The 18,830-nt window shown below is 43.1% G+C and overlaps 1 protein-coding gene across 14 annotated transcripts in view; it reads left to right on the forward strand.

Annotated features, from left to right (window-relative positions):
* Traf5 (TNF receptor associated factor 5) overlaps window positions 1-18,830 on the forward strand; it is a 44,366-nt gene that overhangs the window by 21,445 nt on the left and 4,091 nt on the right. For 7 of the 14 annotated variants that reach the window (XM_013157617.2, XM_063236838.1, XM_013157614.2 and 4 more), the window contains 10 exons: window positions 186-292; window positions 1,492-1,710; window positions 2,925-2,982; window positions 6,773-6,874; window positions 9,211-9,375; window positions 9,905-9,982; window positions 10,295-10,369; window positions 12,334-12,426; window positions 16,629-16,769; window positions 18,421-18,589. In XM_013157617.2, the coding sequence (XP_013013071.1) occupies window positions 1,493-1,710; window positions 2,925-2,982; window positions 6,773-6,874; window positions 9,211-9,375; window positions 9,905-9,982; window positions 10,295-10,369; window positions 12,334-12,426; window positions 16,629-16,769; window positions 18,421-18,589 (1,099 nt within the window). In that variant the 5' untranslated portion in view covers window positions 186-292; window position 1,492. The other 7 variants (XM_003474343.4, XM_063236840.1, XM_063236834.1 and 4 more) reach the window with 3 other exon arrangements.

Below are 18,830 nucleotides of genomic sequence, written 5' to 3' on the forward strand. Positions count from 1 at the left end.
AGATTGGTTATTCCCATCTTCTGAGACAAAAGTGGCCCTGGTTATGAGGTCTGTGCATGAAGACCATGTACCATGCCTCTTCTTCAGAATGAAAGCTTCAGTTAGATCCCAAGAACAAACCATGCTGAAAGGGAAACAGTCACACTTGCACTGCTCACCTGTCTGCCACCCTTGACATTTTATAGGAAACATACAGTTTGCAAGAGAGGAAACTTACTTGCCCAAAGAAGCCAGTTGCTTACCCTGCTCCTTTCCCTGTGGCCACACCATAGACACCGAACATATGAGCAAGGTGAGAAGCCAGTAAGGACACATAGAAAAGCAAGTCCAGTAGACAATCCGGGAGGCAAATGGGCCGCGCATCTGTCAGCAGCTTGTCAGACCACACAGCTGACTTCCTCAGCTGCAGGAGAGGTGCCAGGGTCTCCAGAGGACCCATCCCAACCTTGCAAATCTGTGGGCCCAGCCTTCCTGAGTCTAGCCCATGGAAGGACTCCCCCCATACCTCCTATCTTTTAAGCATTTGCCTAAATGCTCTCCAGGCTGGGAACCGAGGCAGTCCCTAATCTGGAACCAGCAGTGTGTTCACGTGATCCAGAAATGTCCACAAATCATGTGTATCCTTTTTTTTTGTGGGGAGAAGGTCTAGACTTTTCATTATATTTTTAAAGGTGTGGGAAGTCTTAACCATTTTTTAAAAAGACGGAAAGTCTGTGTGGTAGAGGTCAACACTAGCACAGCTGTACTATTGAGAGTTCATGCAGAAACATTAATATAACCAGGAATTAACTTGTTCTCCAGGCTAGGTGCAGGACCAAGGCGGGAAAAGCAATGGTGAGTAAGGGTTGATGCACACTGTGCCTGTGCCATTGAGGAGCACAGATAGAAGCCAGAGCATTACACAGATGCTCCACCCTCACGACCTCATCTCCTACAAAGACCCTGCCTCCTGTCACCATCACCTTATGGCCTACAATGTCAACATACAGATTTTGAGGGCACAGTTTCTCTGTTGTATCAGTGGAGAGAGAGAGAGGAAGGAAAGATGAAAATTGATGGCAAGAAATATGTGTGCAAGATGCTTGCTTCCAAAAAATATTACTAAAACTTTTGTTTTACTCCCTGCAATCTTGGAAGAAAAATTGATAAAGGTTTGTTTATAATGTAGCTGATACCTGACAACATTATGTCCAAGCCTGTGGCCATAGTGACAGGATATTTAGTATCCTGTGAAAGGCTGATGGACAAAGAACTCTTGTCTTGAAGATTCTTGCTAGAACCTGTATTTGCCTTAAGCCCTGGCACCTCGAAGTTGCCTCACATTTGCAGGAGCCCCCCATGGCAGGAAATTATTATTATTGGTACAAAAATCATTATAGAATGACCATGTGGTTGATGTTCACTGATTATGAAACCGGTCAAAAAATACCTGCCCTCTGTAGTTGGGTGTTTTTGTATTATTCAGTTTTCCATCTCTTCCCCACTCCCCAGAATGGCTTATTCAGAGGAACAAGGAGGGGTCCCCTGTGGTTTCATCCGCCAGAACTCCAGCAACTCCATTTCCTTGGACTTTGAGCCCCACACAGAGTACTGGTTTGTGGAGCAGTTGGAAGAGCGCTACAAATGTGCCTTCTGCCACTCTGTGCTTCACAACCCCCACCAGACAGGCTGTGGGCACCGCTTCTGCCAGCACTGCATCCTGTCCCTGAGGTGAGCAACAGGGCACCAGAGCTGGGTGGCCAGTGGTGGGGCCAGTATCTAGGGGCCAGCTGTGGCTATGGCCTTTGTAAGTGTATGGTTGCCTATGGAGCCACAGCAGGAGGAGCTCTCCCCAGGCCCCTGTTAGGACCTGAAGAGCAGTCCCCATGTTTCACCCTCAGATATGTATATTCACCATTTCTTAAAACTCAGACCCCCACCTGCCCTGCACGGGGCAGCAGCAGGCTTCAGGTCCAGTCTTTGTCAGGAGGTAGGATGGTGGCTAGTGTCCGCCTTGCCTGGAGTGCTCCTTGATTCTGTCATGGACCTTGCTGTGTGGCTGCTGGGCTGCTGGAAGCTGTGAGGCCTGTGTTGGTCAACTTTCCATCACTGTACCAGGACATGAACTTACAAAAATATGATGATTATTTTAGCTCAGTTTTTGGGTTTCCAAGTCATGATGCAGTGGTCTCAGTATTTTGGGCCCACATTGAGGCAGCATATCATGTCCTGGTGTATAAGAAACCATTCACGTCCTCAACTAGGAAAACAGATGTTTTCCACTGGTGTTCCACTGCCCCCTTTAAAGCTAGAGTCTTATGTCTTAAAGAACCTGGCGTTGCCTTCCTATAGCAGCACCCTGGGGACAGACATTTAACATGGGCCTTTGAAAGACATCCAACATCCAAACTGTAGCAGCCTGGGTCATGGCATGTTAAGCTGGGAGACTAGGAAAGACATACAGATGCTTGGGGGCTTCTACAGGACCAAAAGGCAGATGACCCTGCTGGCTTTGAAGGTAGTCAGCACATTCTCATTCCTTCAGCACTTGTGTCTTCCAGACACTTTGTTCAACTAAGCTCCAGTGTCTGGAGCTGGAGAGTGTGGGACCAGGACCCAGTGTCAGCCTCCTAGAATGTCCCAGTTTAGTAAGAGGGCAGATGCCTGCTCGGTAGGGTACATAGAGGTCTGGGGCATTCAGCACTGACTGAGGGACTCTCTCCCGCTGTGTCCTGGAGGAGGAGTGGGAGTTTCTCAGCAGACTGAAAGATTGGGAGGTGTGGCACGAGGGAGTCTGGGCACCTTTGGGGAAAGGGGCCCACATGTGCAAAGACAGGGCTACAGCCTGCTCAAGGACAGCACATGACTGGAGCACGGGGCTGCTCTTGGGAGAGCTGTTGAAGTTGAACATCTAACCATGGCTCTATTTCTGTTTTTCTCCTCAGAGAATTAAATGCAATGCCAATCTGTCCAGTAGATAAAGAGGTTATCAAATCTCAGGAGGTAAGAAAATCACCACTTCAATCTAGTGATGGAGGAGAGACCAGTGTGTTGGGTTGAGCTGGTCCTTAAGTTTGGTGCCAGAAGGGTAGTCGAGGGTCCTTTCTGGAAGTCTGGGCTCAGGGAAGTCCCTCCCCCAGCCCTGTTAGAGAGATCCTGCAGTCTTCACTGACTGCAGCCTTGCTGCCTGCTCCTTGCCCCTGTTCACACTGGCTCCCCCTACAGTGGGAGAAATAGAGCACTGTTTCCTTGAATGCACTTTCTTGTTTGGTTAGTCCTAAAACTTTCTTTTTGTTTACTAACAGCTTATTTGAGACAAAATTCACATTCTGTAAAATTTACGTTTGAAAGTGAAATGTTCAGAGGGTCTCAGGGCATTCACAAGGTCGTGCAGCTGTCATGCTGTCTGAGTGTTAGAATATTGCCATTCCCTTGGGGAGAGGCAATGCGCCTATGGAGCTCACTCCCTTCTCCCCTTCTCCAGCCCTTGGAATCTACTACTAAGGTTCTGCTTCTGTGAATTTGCCCATTCTGACATTTCATATGAATGGACTTGTGCAGTGTGTGTTCTTTTGTGTCTGAGCTCTTTCACTTAGCATGCTGTCTTCAAGATTCATTTGTGTTGTAGAACACTTCATTGTTTTTTATTGCTATGTACTGTTCCATTTTATGAATATATAATATATTTAAAAATCTATTCATCAGTTGAGTTGTTTCCACTTTGAATGATGATGAATAATGCTGCTATGAGTATTTGTGTACAAGATTTTATGTGGCCCTATATTCATTTTTGTCTTTTCTCATTGCTTAAGACAAAATACTTCAGTGCCCAAAGTTAAGGAAGGAAAGATCTATTTAGCTCGCAATTTATAGAGGTTTCAGTTCATAGTCGCCTGACTGCAGGACAGGGTGGCATGGCAGAGGGGTGTAGCAGAGGAGAAACAGTTCATGGCTGGCAGAAGAACAAAAGCGAGCAAGCAATAAGCAAGGAGAAGCCACAAGAAACAATAGCAGCTTCTGCCCCATTTATAATCTGTCCAAGGTTACCAGGATTACGGTGGCTGCCAAACCAATCAGAAATAATTTAGTAATTACACACCTGTAATCTCAGAATCACACATTATAGAACAGCTACCCCTGAAGAAGCCCCACCTATGACTGCAGGGAGCTTTCAAGGGACATCTAGACACAAGCCATAGCAATTTCTTTGGGATGTATAGCTCAGTGAAATGATGGGTAATATGGCAATTCAGTGTTTAACACTCTGAGAACTGCCAGGCAATTTTCAAAGCAACTCTACAATTCCACTGATTCCTACTAGTGATGTGTGGGTTCCAGTTTCTCCAAACCTTCATCAAAAATTGCCATTCCAAGTCTTTTCACTTACAGTCTTCCTAGTTTGTGTAAAGTGTTATGTATTTGTGATTTTGCTTTGCTTTTCCCTGGGAACTAAAGATGTTGAGTATGTTTTCACATTCTGATTGGCTATTTGGATATCTTTTGTGTAGAAATGCTTATTGAATTCCTCTGCCCATCTTTAAATTGGGTTGTCTCTTAATGGTTGAGTTGTAAGAATTCTTCATACAGTATCTTCTGGATACAAGTTTCTTAGAAATATACAATTTGCAAATATTTGTCTCCTATTCTATTGGCTGTCTTCAGTTTCTTAATGGCATCCTTTGAAGCAGAAAATTTTTGATTTTATGAAGTCTAATTTATCTAATTTTGTTTTTTGATTCCTTGTTATTTTTGTTATATCTAATAAACTGTCTTGGTTACTTTTCTCATTGCTGAGGCAAAATGCCCAACGTCTAAAGTTAAAAGAGGAAAAGTTTATTTGGCTCACAGTTTATAGAGGTTTTAGTCCATAGTCGACTGGCTCCAAGGCAGGGTGGTATGACTGAGGGGCTTCGCAGCAAGCAGGCAGGCAAGAGCACATTTGCCCTCTTCTGTCCCTTATATTTTATGCATCCTACCTGCCCTAGGGCAGGGGTAGCACTCATACCCAGAGCATTGCCAAACCAGTGGTTTCATTTAGTAATCACACACCCTTGATTCCAGCACCACACACCTTAGACCCAGCTACTTCTGAAAAGCCCCACCTATGGCTGTATGAAACTTTGGGGAGATGTCAAGACACAAACCATAATAGAAATTGTTGTTTCAAAATGAAAGTTGTTTCCTTAAAGCCTCTCTTAATTACATGCAGTTTTCTTCACCTAACATTTTGTTGCCCAGAATTCAGGCATCGCCTCCTTCAGGAAGCATTTCCTGGTCTGATCAGTGTGTTCTTTGTCTACACTCCTTATGATGTGTTTTATAAATACCTCCCAGAAGGCTGTGTTCTGCTTAGTGTCTGTCTGATCCGTTAAGTCAGGGATCAATGTATTCCAGTTTTGGAGCAAATCTAGCTGCCACATGTTTTATCCTAGCTTGTGAGGTAAACAACAGCTTTTACATTTTTAAATGGTTGAAAAAATATCAAGAGAAGGAGGCATAGAAACCCTTCTATTTTTTCTTCTTGTATTAAATAAACTATTTCAAAACAAAAAAGTCTATTTTAAAAATCAGTGTTTTGTGATGCATGAAACTTATGCATAGAGCTTTTTTGGACCATTTGCTTCAGTGTTGTGTACAGCAGAACTAAAATTCAGCAACAGAGGTAGTCATGATAAAGCTTGCAAAGCTGAAGATATTTACTGCATGGCCCTTTAACAGAAAAGTTTGCTAACCCCTGGCTTGTGCTGAAATAACAAATCAGTGCATTCTTCAGAGACATCCTGGTGATTGCCCTGAGAGAGGAAATGTCTTTGTCACTTTTCTCATTGCTAGACAAAATACCTGGCACCCAAAATTAAAGGAGGAAAAGTTTATTTGGTTCCCAGTGTAGAGGTTTCAGTCCATAGTCAGCTGGCTGCAAGACAAGGTGGCTTGGCAGAGGGTCATGGCAGTAGACAAATAGTCCATGGCAGAGCAGGCAGGAAGCAGCATCTTTCCTTTATATTCCACCCAGACTACAAGCCCGTTTGGTTGGTGCCACTCAAATTTAGGGTGAGGCTTCCAATTACTCACACTCAGAACAACACTAAACCAATCAGTGGATTAATGCAGTCATCACACACCTCTAATCTATCTTCACACCCTAGATCCAACTACCTCGGTAAAGCCACATCAATGAATGAGCACATGAGGCATTGGGTGATGTCTAAATACAAGCCATGACATTCTACTACTAACCCTCAAAAGATTTCCTGTGCATCCCTTTATACAAAAGGAATTTAGTACTTGTCTAAGAGTTGCTAAAGTCCTAATAGTTTCAGAATTGCTGAGAAGTTCAAGTCCAGAGTTTCCTCTGAGATTTAAGGCAAACTCTTAGCTGCAAGTCCCTGTAAAGATGAAAAAAAAAGTCAAACACTTCCAACTTGCAATGGTACAAAATAAATATTTCCATTCTGAAAGGTAGAAATAGGAAGATAGACAAGAATGGGTTCAAAGCAAGACCAAAATCTAGCAGGGCAAATATTAAGTCCTGTAGTTCCATGCCCAGCACTTGGACTGTGTGAAGTCATCTACATGAGATTCTCTTAGCACTGAGTGCTGAGTTACCTAACTTGTCAGCAGTATGTATGTGAGGCAGCCTTTCCTTTTAGGGTAATTGTGAGGATAATATTTCCATAAACTGGAAATTTCCATCTGACTTTTGGGATATGCTGGAAGATCAAATTAATAATAGCTTCAGTTGCATTAATATAAAATGTTGGAGTATATGAGACCTAACATGTTTATCTTTTAGATATTTAAAGACAATTGCTGCAAAAGAGAAGTTCTCAATTTATATGTATATTGCAAAAATGCCCCTGGATGTAATGCCAAAATGATTCTGGGACGATATCAGGTTGGTATGACCAGTATTTGCCTTTTTCACCTCTCTTGTGTCATACATCAAGCCCTTTATGTGACAGTTCCTGGGTACTGGGTACTGGTGGAGGGAGCCCTGGGTTGCCCACTGAAGACTGCACAGTTGTGGAGCACACCACAACTACCACAGGTGCAGGAGTCACTGCAGAGGTACTCTATGTATAGGAGGGCATGCTGTGTGTTAGGAATCGTTAAACCAAAAAAGGTGTGGAGTATGCCAAGTAACAGAAACTCTCAAACTAGGATTGCTGTTTGTCTGGAATTGTGAAGGATGGGGACCAGGCATGACTGCAGAGAGTCTGTGTCCCAAATTGTTTGTGCTCTCATCGGGAGCCCTGGCATGTGAGCCTGGCCTACAAGGTGGTGTGACCTAAGCAGATCACACAGACCTGAGAGAGATGTGGTTTCAAGATGAAGCTTTGGTGTGAGACACAAACAAGTGTAGGGGAAGTTTAACTGAGGGGGAGTTGAGTTCCTGGTAAATGAAACCACTGAGCTGCGCCTTCATCCAACCAAGAGGGCTGTTAAAGGGAAGCTGGAAATACAGCGTGTGTCAGACTTGATCATGCTGCACATTACTAAGGCTCAGGCATCTCTGGCTTCCAGGGAACTGCTTGGAAGCTGCTGACATTTTCCCCTCACACCCACATAGTCTGGACCATGTATTTCAGTAACTCAGCCTTTTCTTTTATCAAGCCTCCAAAACTCCCTAGGCACCTAGGTGATAAATAACACATGATTTCCTTGTGAACCCAAGCATTGCGTTGGAGGTTTACAGAACTTTTTTGTCCTACAACAGTCATTTATGGCAGGTCGTAGAGCTAGGCCTTTTCCAACATTGCTATCACTAAGCCTGAAAAAGAAATGGGGCTCAGATGGACCACAGCTGTTTGGACCATACCAGAGCCTTCAGGAAACAGGGGCTGGCTTCTTTCACCCATTTCCCCTGAGTTTTCTCACTCCTCATCGCGTTCCCCACTGTGTGGCAAGGCATAGGTTCTGCAGTGTGGCAGAGTTCCTTGAATGTTGACTGGTAAAAGTGGATGGCTGCAATCAGTGAGTTTTGGGGAAAATACAGATTTTGACTGTCATCATCATCATTTGTTTCTTGCTACCAGCAATAAAGGAAAAGAGCTGTCATGTTTATCCTGCTGAAAGGCTTTTCCCTCTGTTTTCCTTCAGAGAGGAGGCTGAAAACTTTCTATTAGCATCCAGATGGTAGATTTTTTAGGTTCTGCAAGCTGTTTGGTGTCTATTGCAATCACATGGCCCTCCAACTCCAGAGGGAAGGGATCGTAGACAGCATGCAAGTGAATCTTCACTCATTAACTCTATTTTAAAGGAAAGCATGTCCACTAGGGTTAGGGAGGCTTGTTGCATCACAGTCACTCACAGTGATCCAATAGTTCTTATTGAGACCTGGCTGCTTTTAAAAATCTAAAATACAGCCAGGGATTTAGCTCAATGACTTAAGTGTCTGCCTGGAAGTGCAAGGTCATGAGTTTAATTCTCCAGTACCAAAAAAAAAGGCGGGGGGTGTGGGCTGGGGATTTAGCTCAGTGGCATAAGCAACTGCCTGGCAAGCACAAGGTCATGAGTTCAATCTCCAGCACCACAAAACAAAACAAAACAACAACAAAAAAACAAAACAGCGAAAACAAACAACCCCCCCAAAGCCAAATCTAAAATGTGAATAATCCTGTATTCTAGATCTCTAATACTCTGATTAAGAGTATATTCTAATTTTATAAAGCAGAGAATTCCTGCAACAACTAGACTCTTGAGCCTATATTTCCTCTGTCTCTTTTTCCCTGCTTCTGAGAAAGCTGTTCTCCCTTCCTTTTCTACCTCTTAGTCCTCCCTTTTCCTTCATTGGGTGAGGATATGCCCTTTTCTTCTTCTCTTTTCCTTCTGACCCATCTTCCACTGCTTGTGGTGCAGAGGCAAGTACGAAGGGTTGCAGGTAGGGATGGAGAATGCACAGAAGATGTAGAACTATGCTCCAAGAACTGACACCCTAACTGAAAAGCCTCAGGAAAATGTGCAGGGACTGACCTAATGATATGATATAAAATACACCTGGCCTACTTCCCCTGCCCCATTGGCCTCTCTTCTACCAAACAAGGTGATTTTTGCAGCCTCCTTTTCAGGTAGCCCTTTGCAGTCTCCTCAGCAGAGATCTGGGTGACCTTTGTAACAGCCCTGGAACCTCCCCATCTTGCGCTCTGTGCCAGCCCTTCTGTCCAGCTGGCCCTGCCTTCACCCTCCTAGGCCTCCCAGCTGGCCCTACCAGTCTCTTGCTGTTTGTTTCAGGATCACCTGCAGCAGTGCCTGTTCCAGGCCATTCCATGTTCCAATGAGAACTGCCAGGAAGCAGTGCTCCGGAGAGACCTGCAGGAGCACCTGAGTGCATATTGCCAGTTCCGGGAGGAGAAATGCCTTTATTGCAAAAAGGATGTGGTGGTAATCAATCTACAGGTAAAAGAGCAGCCTCCCTCCTGGGGCCACATTCTGCTGAGTGATGACAGTGGAGTAGGCAGGAGGGATACCAGAAGTTCTTGGCTGTAGCTCAAAGCCTTGCATGATGCTGTTCATTTCTCGTGGGTGAAACTAGCACTTCAACACCTGCTGCACATGGAAGGAGTGGGCTGAGCCTTGGATGACCGACAGGTGACAATGATACTGCCCTGCACACTCTGACTGAATTGAATAGGCAGAGTGTACACATGAAATGAGACTGTGGGTACCTTTTCTAGGTTCCAAAAGAGCCACCCTGGTAATTACCCAGGCTTCTGTCTTAGAGTCCTGTGCTCTCTGACATTCTGTTTGAATATTTGTATCATTTAATCTTTTAATTGCATTTATTTAATCCATTTTGGGATTATCTTATAAATCCCTATGGGGAAGGCAAACCACAGATGTATATGTGCAAAGAGACTTGTCTGCATTCTCAGTGAGGCCATGAAGGAAAAGCCTTGATTCTGTTTCATCACACCTTCTTTTTCAGAATCATGAAGAGAATTTGTGTCCTGAGTACCCACTGTCTTGTCCCAACAAGTGCTCACAGGTTATTCCGAGAACCAAGGTAACTGTAAATAGTCCTTTCTGTACATTCTATGTAAGGGAAAGAATAAGCCGTCTTTGTGATGTGTGTTTGACAGAAACCCAATGCAAAAGCCTGAGCTTTGAGTCAACCCCACTGGACCCTATCTCTGTGCTCTCTTCTCTTCTCCTTGCAGCCACTTCTCAGTACCCATCCAAGCTCTTCTCCCCAAGTTCTTGCCTTCTACTGTCTCGCCATCCATCTTCACTATACTGGGCCCCCTGCTAGCTGCAACCACTCCAGCATGGGGAGTTGATGGGGGGTTTCCATAACTTGAGGCTGCCTGTCTTATAGGTAGATGAACATCTGGCTGTGTGTCCAGAGGCTGAGCAACACTGCCCTTTTAAGCGCTACGGCTGTGCTGTAAAGGTAAGAGATGTCCGTTTGTTTCTGCCTTTATATTCTACTGTATAAGTCACTGGGCAAGTCCAAGTTACTCTTTGATTCCATGCTTGATACATGGTTGCAATCTAGAGGATTTTAATACTGTAAATATATTAGGATGCTACAGGGAAACACACTTGTATATGAATAATTGACTCATGCAGTTGTGGAAGTTAACTCCCAAATCTTTTCCTTCTGCCCCATCTTCCACTGCTTGTGGTGCAGAGGCAAGTATGAACGGGCAGAGCAGCCCAGCAGTCTGCAGACTCAGGCTGGAGTTTCTATGCTGCAGTCCTGTGAAGTGCTTCTTCTTTACTCTCTTGGTTACTTTTCTGTCATTGCTGATAAAAAATTCCTGATGCCTAACATTAAGGAAAGAAAGGTTTATTTGTCGAGGTTTCAGTCCATACTCAGTTGGCTCCAAGGAAGAATGGTGTGGCTGAATAGCAGCCATTGGTGGCAGCTGTGGCAGATACCAAAAAGGACAAGGGTAAAAGGGCTGAAAGTAGGAAGCAAGCCCCTTTCCCTCCCCTATATCATAAGTAGGCTATGCCTCTCAGGTGGGTGTAGCACTCACACAGTTTCTGTGCCCTCCTTTTTCACAGACTGAGGATGTTACAAAGTAAGGACCCTGGTCCCCTCTGAATCATTTAAGCTAAACATCTCACTTTCTCAAATTGACACAGTGTATCAACCATAACATTCAGGAAACCTTCAGCTGATTAGGTGAGGTCCACCTGTATGGATGGATAATCTTGTTCATTTAAGATTAGCTAATTATATTCATCATGTCTATAAAGAACCTTCTTAGCAGCACTTAGACTCATGCTGGTGAAAAAACTAGAAGCCACAGGCTATTTTATACTTACAGTAAGTCCCCAACTTAGGAACATTGAATTGTGGGTTTTCACGGGTATACTGTTGGCTTACAAACAGATCTTAGGAGCTATTCTCCCAGAACAGAACTCATTCATAAGTTGGGGACTTACTGCATCCTTAAAATAATTATTCAATAAATTTATACAATAAATTCTTAAGAAAATAAAGTTTGATCTCTACTTCTGCAACAGCAAAGAGAAGACTCGAAATGACACCCAGAATTAGGAGGTAGATCTTGATCAATGTCAACAGGCACTGATCAGGATCATTTCCAAAATATTAGGCCCTGATCTCTGGTGGTCAGGGTTTATATGGAATAAGCAAACAGAAGGTACAGAGGCAGAATAGCTTTTCAGTTGGGATTGGTTCTTCTGATATGTATGAAAATGACCAGCCATTTCTAGGACATAGAGGCAACTGGATCTGCAACAGGAACTATTACCTGTTGTAAGTAGGAAACTTAAGTATACTGGCCAGCCCTAAACTAAAGCGAAATTGGTGATGAACATTTGCTTATACTATGTGGACCACCTGAAACAGTAACCTTCATTTAGACTAGTAATAGAGGCAGTTTGCAAATCAGTATTGTAATCATCAAGGGGGAAGTAACTATTTCTTTTCACAAGCTTATAACACTTTTATGGGTGTTAATTTGCATAGGCTGAAATTAGGTTGAAAACTTCTGGCCCTAACAATAGGACAATGATGGGAGGGAGAACCATCCTAGGTTAAAAATTACACTAGAGAGAACCCAGCAAGGATATAAGGAATAGTGAGGATAGTGATTATTCCTAGCTCACAGGAAGGGCTAGGAAGAAAATCAGTGCTGAGGGTTTTGATAGTGGCTTAGGTCTTTGTTAAGTTTAAGATTGCCTCATGAACACTGTAGAATCCCAGAGCTGGAAAAGTACTTGTAGAACCATTTTTCCTAAACCCACCCAGAGATGAGGGGGATCTGTACAATTAAAACAGCAAAGCTGCCGAGGTTCTGCATTAGCAGAATATCCCACTGCTTCCTTCCTTCTCTGCACCTCTTGGTAACTGGGCTTCTTTCTGTCTTTATACTCAAGGACAAGCGAGGGAACCTGCAGGAGCATGAACAGTCAGCCTTGCGAGAACACATGCTTCTGGTTCTGGAGAAGAACTTCCAGTTAGAGGAACAGGTGAGCCTTTGTTTGAGGGTCTGCATCTACAGGGAGGCAGTAGAAATGTCAGGACTTGGTGGTTTCGTGGGCCTGCTGGTGAATCCCTTTCTGTGTCAGCACAGGTTATTGTTTCCCTCCTGAGGGGCCAGGCAGTCTGGCAGAATCATGAAACGCTGGGACCAGTGGTGACTTGGGGACCTTTGGTTCCAACTCCTCATTCAGCAGGTGTAGCAACTAAGCTCGAAGAAGTGCTAATGTGTTTGTGACTTGTAGGTGGAAGGATTCATTGTCAAGGCATGTCCTCCAAGTCTAGGCTCAGGGTTCCTCATGGTATCTCTTACTGCCTCTCCATGCACCTTCTGGTTACCACCTGGAACTTAGTAGATGTTCGATGTTTTAACATTATATCAGTATTACCATGAAAGACCAGTTGACTATCCTAAACATTGTGGATTTTGGTGATTTAAAAGTAAGTTTAAACTGCCTTTGAGAAGCTTTACAACACTATACATGTGCATTTATTTCATTTTATGTACTTCACTGAGCTGTGATTATCAGATGAAATTGTGTCATAATGCCTGGAGCATGCAGAAGAGACCTCAAAATTGCTGTTTCTAATGAATGGTGATTATGAAAGTTAATTATTTTGTTAGAACACCTCAGAGGATCAGACTTTTTCCGCCCTTTTTTTCTTTTCAATACTAGGGATTCAACTTAGGAACTTTGCACTTAGTGACATCCCCAGCGTTTTCGAAAATGTTTTATTTTGAGATGGTACCTCACTAAATCTCTAGGTTGCCTACGCATCTGATCCTCTTGCCTCAGCCTTCCAGAGTGCTGGGATTATAGGTGTGGGAAATAATTCCCAGTAAGGTCAGACTTTTCAAACCCACATGGGAAGAAAACTTGTCTTCAGGGAAGGAGCTGAATTTTACTATTGCCAATTATTTTATGATGTCTGATTCTATGCTAAACTGCGCATGTAAGTTCCAGGTCAGATCCTGGAGAAAATTAGAAAGACTGATTAAACAGTAACTTTGGTAGAAGGCATGTTGGCCAGTAACTGTTTGAAAATTCTTTCTGTACACCTGCCACATCTGTCCATCTCTTTGTCCAACTGGCACCTCTCACATGTCAGGTACGATGTTCATTGCTGGAGCTAAGGGACAGTGTAAATGGGTAAGTTGTGATGCCTCATGGGAAACCCCATAACTCTGCCTGAGGTACAAGGCTTCTAGAGAAAACTTGTGGAAGGTTTCAAGGCAGGACATAGAGACTGCATCATGAGAGAAGAGAAGTCTGGTCAGTTACAGTGCTGTGGCAATAGGATTCCAGAAAGGGAGAGCTGGTTCCAAGGCAGAGAGGCACACCAGATGTTACTGGGTTAAGGAAATGAGATTTTCAGATGCTTCCAAGTGTGAGACAGGGAGTGGCTCGAGACCATTGTGTTGGATGAATCCAGATCACAGTTGCCTTCCATGCAAGCCAAGACTTTTCTAACACTGTGTTCAACTGTAGTTTTACTCATGCATTCTGTTTCTTTTTAGAAAGAATTTAAGGACAAAATGTATTATTTAATAATATGGAGCTAGTGGAAGTTTTAAATATGAAAATACTAGGCCAGGTAATTGTTTGGCTTTTTATAGTGAGACAGATGTCAGAGTGAGGGCCGGGAGCTGAAAGACCTGGGCTCATATCCTGACACTATGTGGCATACAGCCTGGCTCCACATGGGCTCTGAGTTTAATTAAGCTGTTTTACCTCTCTCTTCCCCAGGTCCTCATTCATAAGTGGGGTTGTGTGGAGGGGTAAATGAAATAATATTGAAATAATATGGTTTGGCTGTTGGCATAAACATTTTGATATTAAGTGGCAGCAAGATGCTGGAGGTAGTGGTGGCATTTTGAGGGCTTGAATGAGGCCATGTGAGTGGGCTGCAGGGTATCAGGAGACATCCAAGGTTGAAATAGTGCTGTACGCTAGAAGGCAGGGAAAGCAGGAGGTAATTTACTGACATGGCCACCACAGGAGCAGGAGTGGCTGGAGGTAAGGGTGGGAGAGAGTCAAGTGGGTAGGGAGAAGACTGTCCTGGGGTCCACAGAGGGGATTCTGGGCCAGAGATCCATGGAACCACTGTGGCAATCATTTGTGTGCTTGTTCCTCAATCATGTACCCTGTGCCCTGGCCACCAGCAGCTTCTCATTTAGAAATAAATGAGATGTGGCTAAGGCCCAAGAAACAATTTAATGGAGGAACAGAAGCAAAGCAGTTTATACAACAGCAGTAGGGTAGGGGCTGGAGATTTAGCTCAGCGGCATTAGCGCCTGCCTTGCAAGCAGGCAGTGGTGAGTTCGATCCCCAGTACCAATAAAAAGGAAAAAGACCAAAACAAAACAGCGATAGGGTAAGTTGTAGCTAGTGGTGTTAGGTGGGTAATGCTAGTGAGCAGGTATTCCTGAGATGTACCCTTGAGCAGCACCTTAGAAAGCAGTAGTTTCTAGATGAAAAGGGAAGATGTGGACGTCTCCTTCCTGGACAAGGTGTACATGGGTGTGAATAGGCAGGAGGCTGAAAGTGTAGCCAGGGGACAGATGATTAGGGCCCAGGGTAACCTATAAAGGAAAGCCACTGGTCACTTAAGTAGGGGAGGCAAAAGACTAGATTGTCCCTTAACATTATTTTGGTCACAGTTTAAAATATGAATTGGAGAAGAACAAGACTAAACATGAACTAGCTGCAGTAGAGCACGCCTGTAATCCCAGTACACTGGGAGGTTGAGGCAGGAGGATCACAAGCTTGAGTCCAGGCTGAGCAAGTTAACAAGACCCTATCTCAAGAAATGGACAAAGGGCTGGGGATATAGCTCAGTGCAGAGACCCTGAGTTCAATCTTCAGTACAGGAAAATATGTGTTTAGATGAAGAGCACTCAGCCATTCATTCCTTAACGAGTATCATGCTCTTATTCAGTTTCTGGCCTCCCATGGAGAGTGGGATCTCTGCCAGTCCCAGCTCCGTAGAGCTTGTGTTCTGGTGTGTGTCAGGGTAGGTGTTATCTAGGACCAGTAAGGAAGCTGTTTGTCGCAAACCCAGTGAGAAATAATAAAGGTTGAAGTGATACTCAAACAAGGTGAGGTGAGAATGGACATAAGAGTTCTTGCTTTGTATTATGTTAGTAGTTGAAGTGGGCAGGCACTGCATGTAAAGGATACGGGGATCAGCGTTGTGCATAATCACTCTTAGATTTCTGGTTGTTTCCCTCAGATAACAAATAGATTACACTTTCTTCATGTATTTTGCCTCCTACTTGCTAGCCTTTGTCCTTGGTCAGGTTCTACAAACTCTATACCTCTGTTTGCTCATCTGGGAAAATGGGCCCATACCTAATTTGTAAGGGTTCTTTGAGGGTTAAAGAATCCCATGGATATAAGAGTGTTGTCTTAGTGACTTCCCTGCTTGCCCTAATGCAACATCTGACATTGCAAATTAGAGGAAGAGAGGTCTGTTTGGCGCTCAATGTGTCCAGGTTTCAGTCCTCAGTACAGGCAGCATGGCATGGCAAAGGGGGCTGCTCACTACAGGGCAGCAGGAAGCCAACAGTGCAGGCAGGAGCAGTAGAGGGAGAGATGCCCTTCTGGGTTGCTCCCTAGTGACCTATCTCCTCAGACCCACTTCACCTCCCAACATTAGCTGTAAACTCATCAGTGGACTATACTGATGACTGTCACACTTTATGATCCAATCACCTCCCCAGACTCCCACCTAAGAGTACATAAGGCTTTGGGGAGAGATATAGATGTAAATCATAACAAGTACGGTAGAAATTCAGCACACTTCAGTCATTCTTACTATCAGTATTTTGTGTGGATAACATCTAATGGGATATGAGGATCATAATCTGTGGTTATTTTCTAAGTACATAACAAATAGGTGAAATGAACCAGTTCAGTAAGTTCAGCCAAGTGATGTCACTGCTGTTAGAAAAACCATCATTAACAGGCTGATGTGAAATTCTGTGGATATGGGTTTATGAAACTACCTGAAAATATTTTTCTAGAATTTTATAGGAATCTACCTGTGAATATTTTCAGAAATATATATATATATATATATATATATATATATATATTCCTAGAAACGTTTGTACCTGCAAGTACTATTTTAACTTGCATGCATGTATTTCAGTGATCTCATTTTTTCTTATTCACATTTCTGATACTAGATTTCTGACTTATATAAGAGCCTAGAGCAAAAAGAAAGTAAAATCCAGCAGCTAGCAGAAACTGTAAGGAAATTCGAAAAGGAGTTCAAGCAGTTTACGCAGTTGTTTGGCAAAAATGGAAGCTTCCTCTCAAACATACAGGTAAGAAGTGGCCTTTGCACTCAGAGATGAGATCTGGCTTTCCATTGGTAGTAAGGGTCTTCCTCTACCTTTATAAGTGGAAGTAACTTCAAATATAGTATAAAACTGCCAAGAATAACACAGATGCTCAAAGAACATCTGTGGACTCTGTGTTGCTGTTGTCAGTGTTCTGTTCATTTATATCATCATCTGCATTTTCCACCCCTTCCACTTCCCTTCCACATCTCACTACCATTTCTGAGTACTCTACAAGTGTCACAGCTCTCTACCTCTCCACACTCCAGTATTTCCTAAGAAAGTAGGTCATCTCTTCCCTAACCCCAATGCATCACCCCAATGGTCTCAGTAAATTCAATATTTATTTCTCTCATATAATCTGCAGCAATTAGGGTTTTAATTAATATTGTGAGAATACTATTCTATTTCTGATTCATTGAAATCATCTGTAGTTATGCATTTTGTAGGCAACCAAGTGAGACTATTAATTCTTGTGGGAAAAAAGTGCTGTAAACATCACTAAAATATGCCCCCCAAGACTGTATTAATTATGAATGTTAAATAATCATAAATGGGTTCCGGATGAATATGCTTTTATCATTATAAAATTTATAGTGAAAGATTTTGAGATGTGAAAAAGATACAACAAACATTTCAAGTTAGTGGTTTATTAGTACATAACATTTACATTCCTGGTGGGAATTTGGTGCATGTAAGAAACACATCTTAATTCCTTTTTCCCCTTTTCTCTTCCCTCCTCCTCCAATTCTTTATCCCATTTCCTTGTATTTTTCTATACATACCTGCAGTACAACATGCTCACCTTCCTTGTGTGGAGTTGGTACATGTATACAACACATCCCAATTTCTTTTTCCCCTACCCCTCACTTCTTCCCCATCTCTTGATCCTTTTTTCCCTTGGAGAACAATCTGTCTCTACTTCCAGTTATCTTTTATCTTGCTTCAAGGCAGTGATTTGAAATTTGGCTTATTTAAGAAAATCTTAGCCATTTAATTTCAACATTTGGTCTGTGCATACACACAGAGAGGTATAGATACATATATGTGTATATACACATGTATGCATATTGCATGAATGTGTGTATAACTGCATACATATGAATGTCCATATGTGTGTGTGTACAGAAAAATTCAGAAAAAAGGAAATCCATCATATATTATAGCCTCAATTCTGGCCTTTTTAAAATACCCAATCCATTCAGTTGGAATTAAGGCACTTGGGCAAGATGAAGTGATTTATTTACTCTCTTCTACGTAAGAGAGTTGGGGACTGCCCCCCCCCCCAGAGCAACAAGGAACTGGGAGATTAGCTTCTCAGAGGAAACAGTGACTGTGCAAGAGGAGAGGCAGCCAGAGAATAGATAGCAGAAAATACAAGGCAGAAAAATGGGGTGAGTGAGCAATTAGATAAAGAAAAATTCAAAGGTTTGGAACATGCACTGGATAAGGGAAGAGGAGGAGGTTATTAAGGGACTGGGATTTCTGATATTCATTGGAGTTTCTCCTCTGGAGTGCTTTCGTTTCATTAATTGATTAAATGCAAAATGTTTGAGTTGAAAAAATTTAATCTTGATGAATTACTAAAATATTAACTAAACACTTTTAAATATTATGGTCCATTGTGTATTAAAAGGTGCTTGCCAGTCACGTTGACAAGTCAGCCTGGCTAGAAGCTCAAGTGTGTCAGTTGTTAAAAATGGTTAACCAGCAACAACATAACTTTGACCTGAGGTCTTTGGTGGAAGCAGTTGACACAGTGAAACAGAAAATCACTCTGCTAGAAACCAATGATCGACGATTAGGTATGTCTACTATTTTGTTTCTTTTGTGACCTGTCTGTCTGCAGACACCTAGCCCCATGTTCCCATCTCTCAGGTGAACAAATCTGTCTGCTGTTTGTGAGATTCTGGCTACTCAGGCAGAAATGAGGCTCAGTCCCCCACTGAGGCAGAAATGGAGCAGGAAGATTCCAAAACTAGGAGTGATGATTTTTTTTGATGATTTTTTTAAGCCAGTCTAATTTAGCAGTGGGGTGGGTGGTGT

The sequence above is a fragment of the Cavia porcellus genome, unplaced genomic scaffold (genome assembly GCF_034190915.1).
Source record: "Cavia porcellus strain 051 isolate PalLab524CR breed Dunkin Hartley unplaced genomic scaffold, mCavPor4.1 scaffold_26, whole genome shotgun sequence".
In the NCBI taxonomy this organism is placed as follows: domain Eukaryota; kingdom Metazoa; phylum Chordata; class Mammalia; order Rodentia; family Caviidae; genus Cavia; species Cavia porcellus.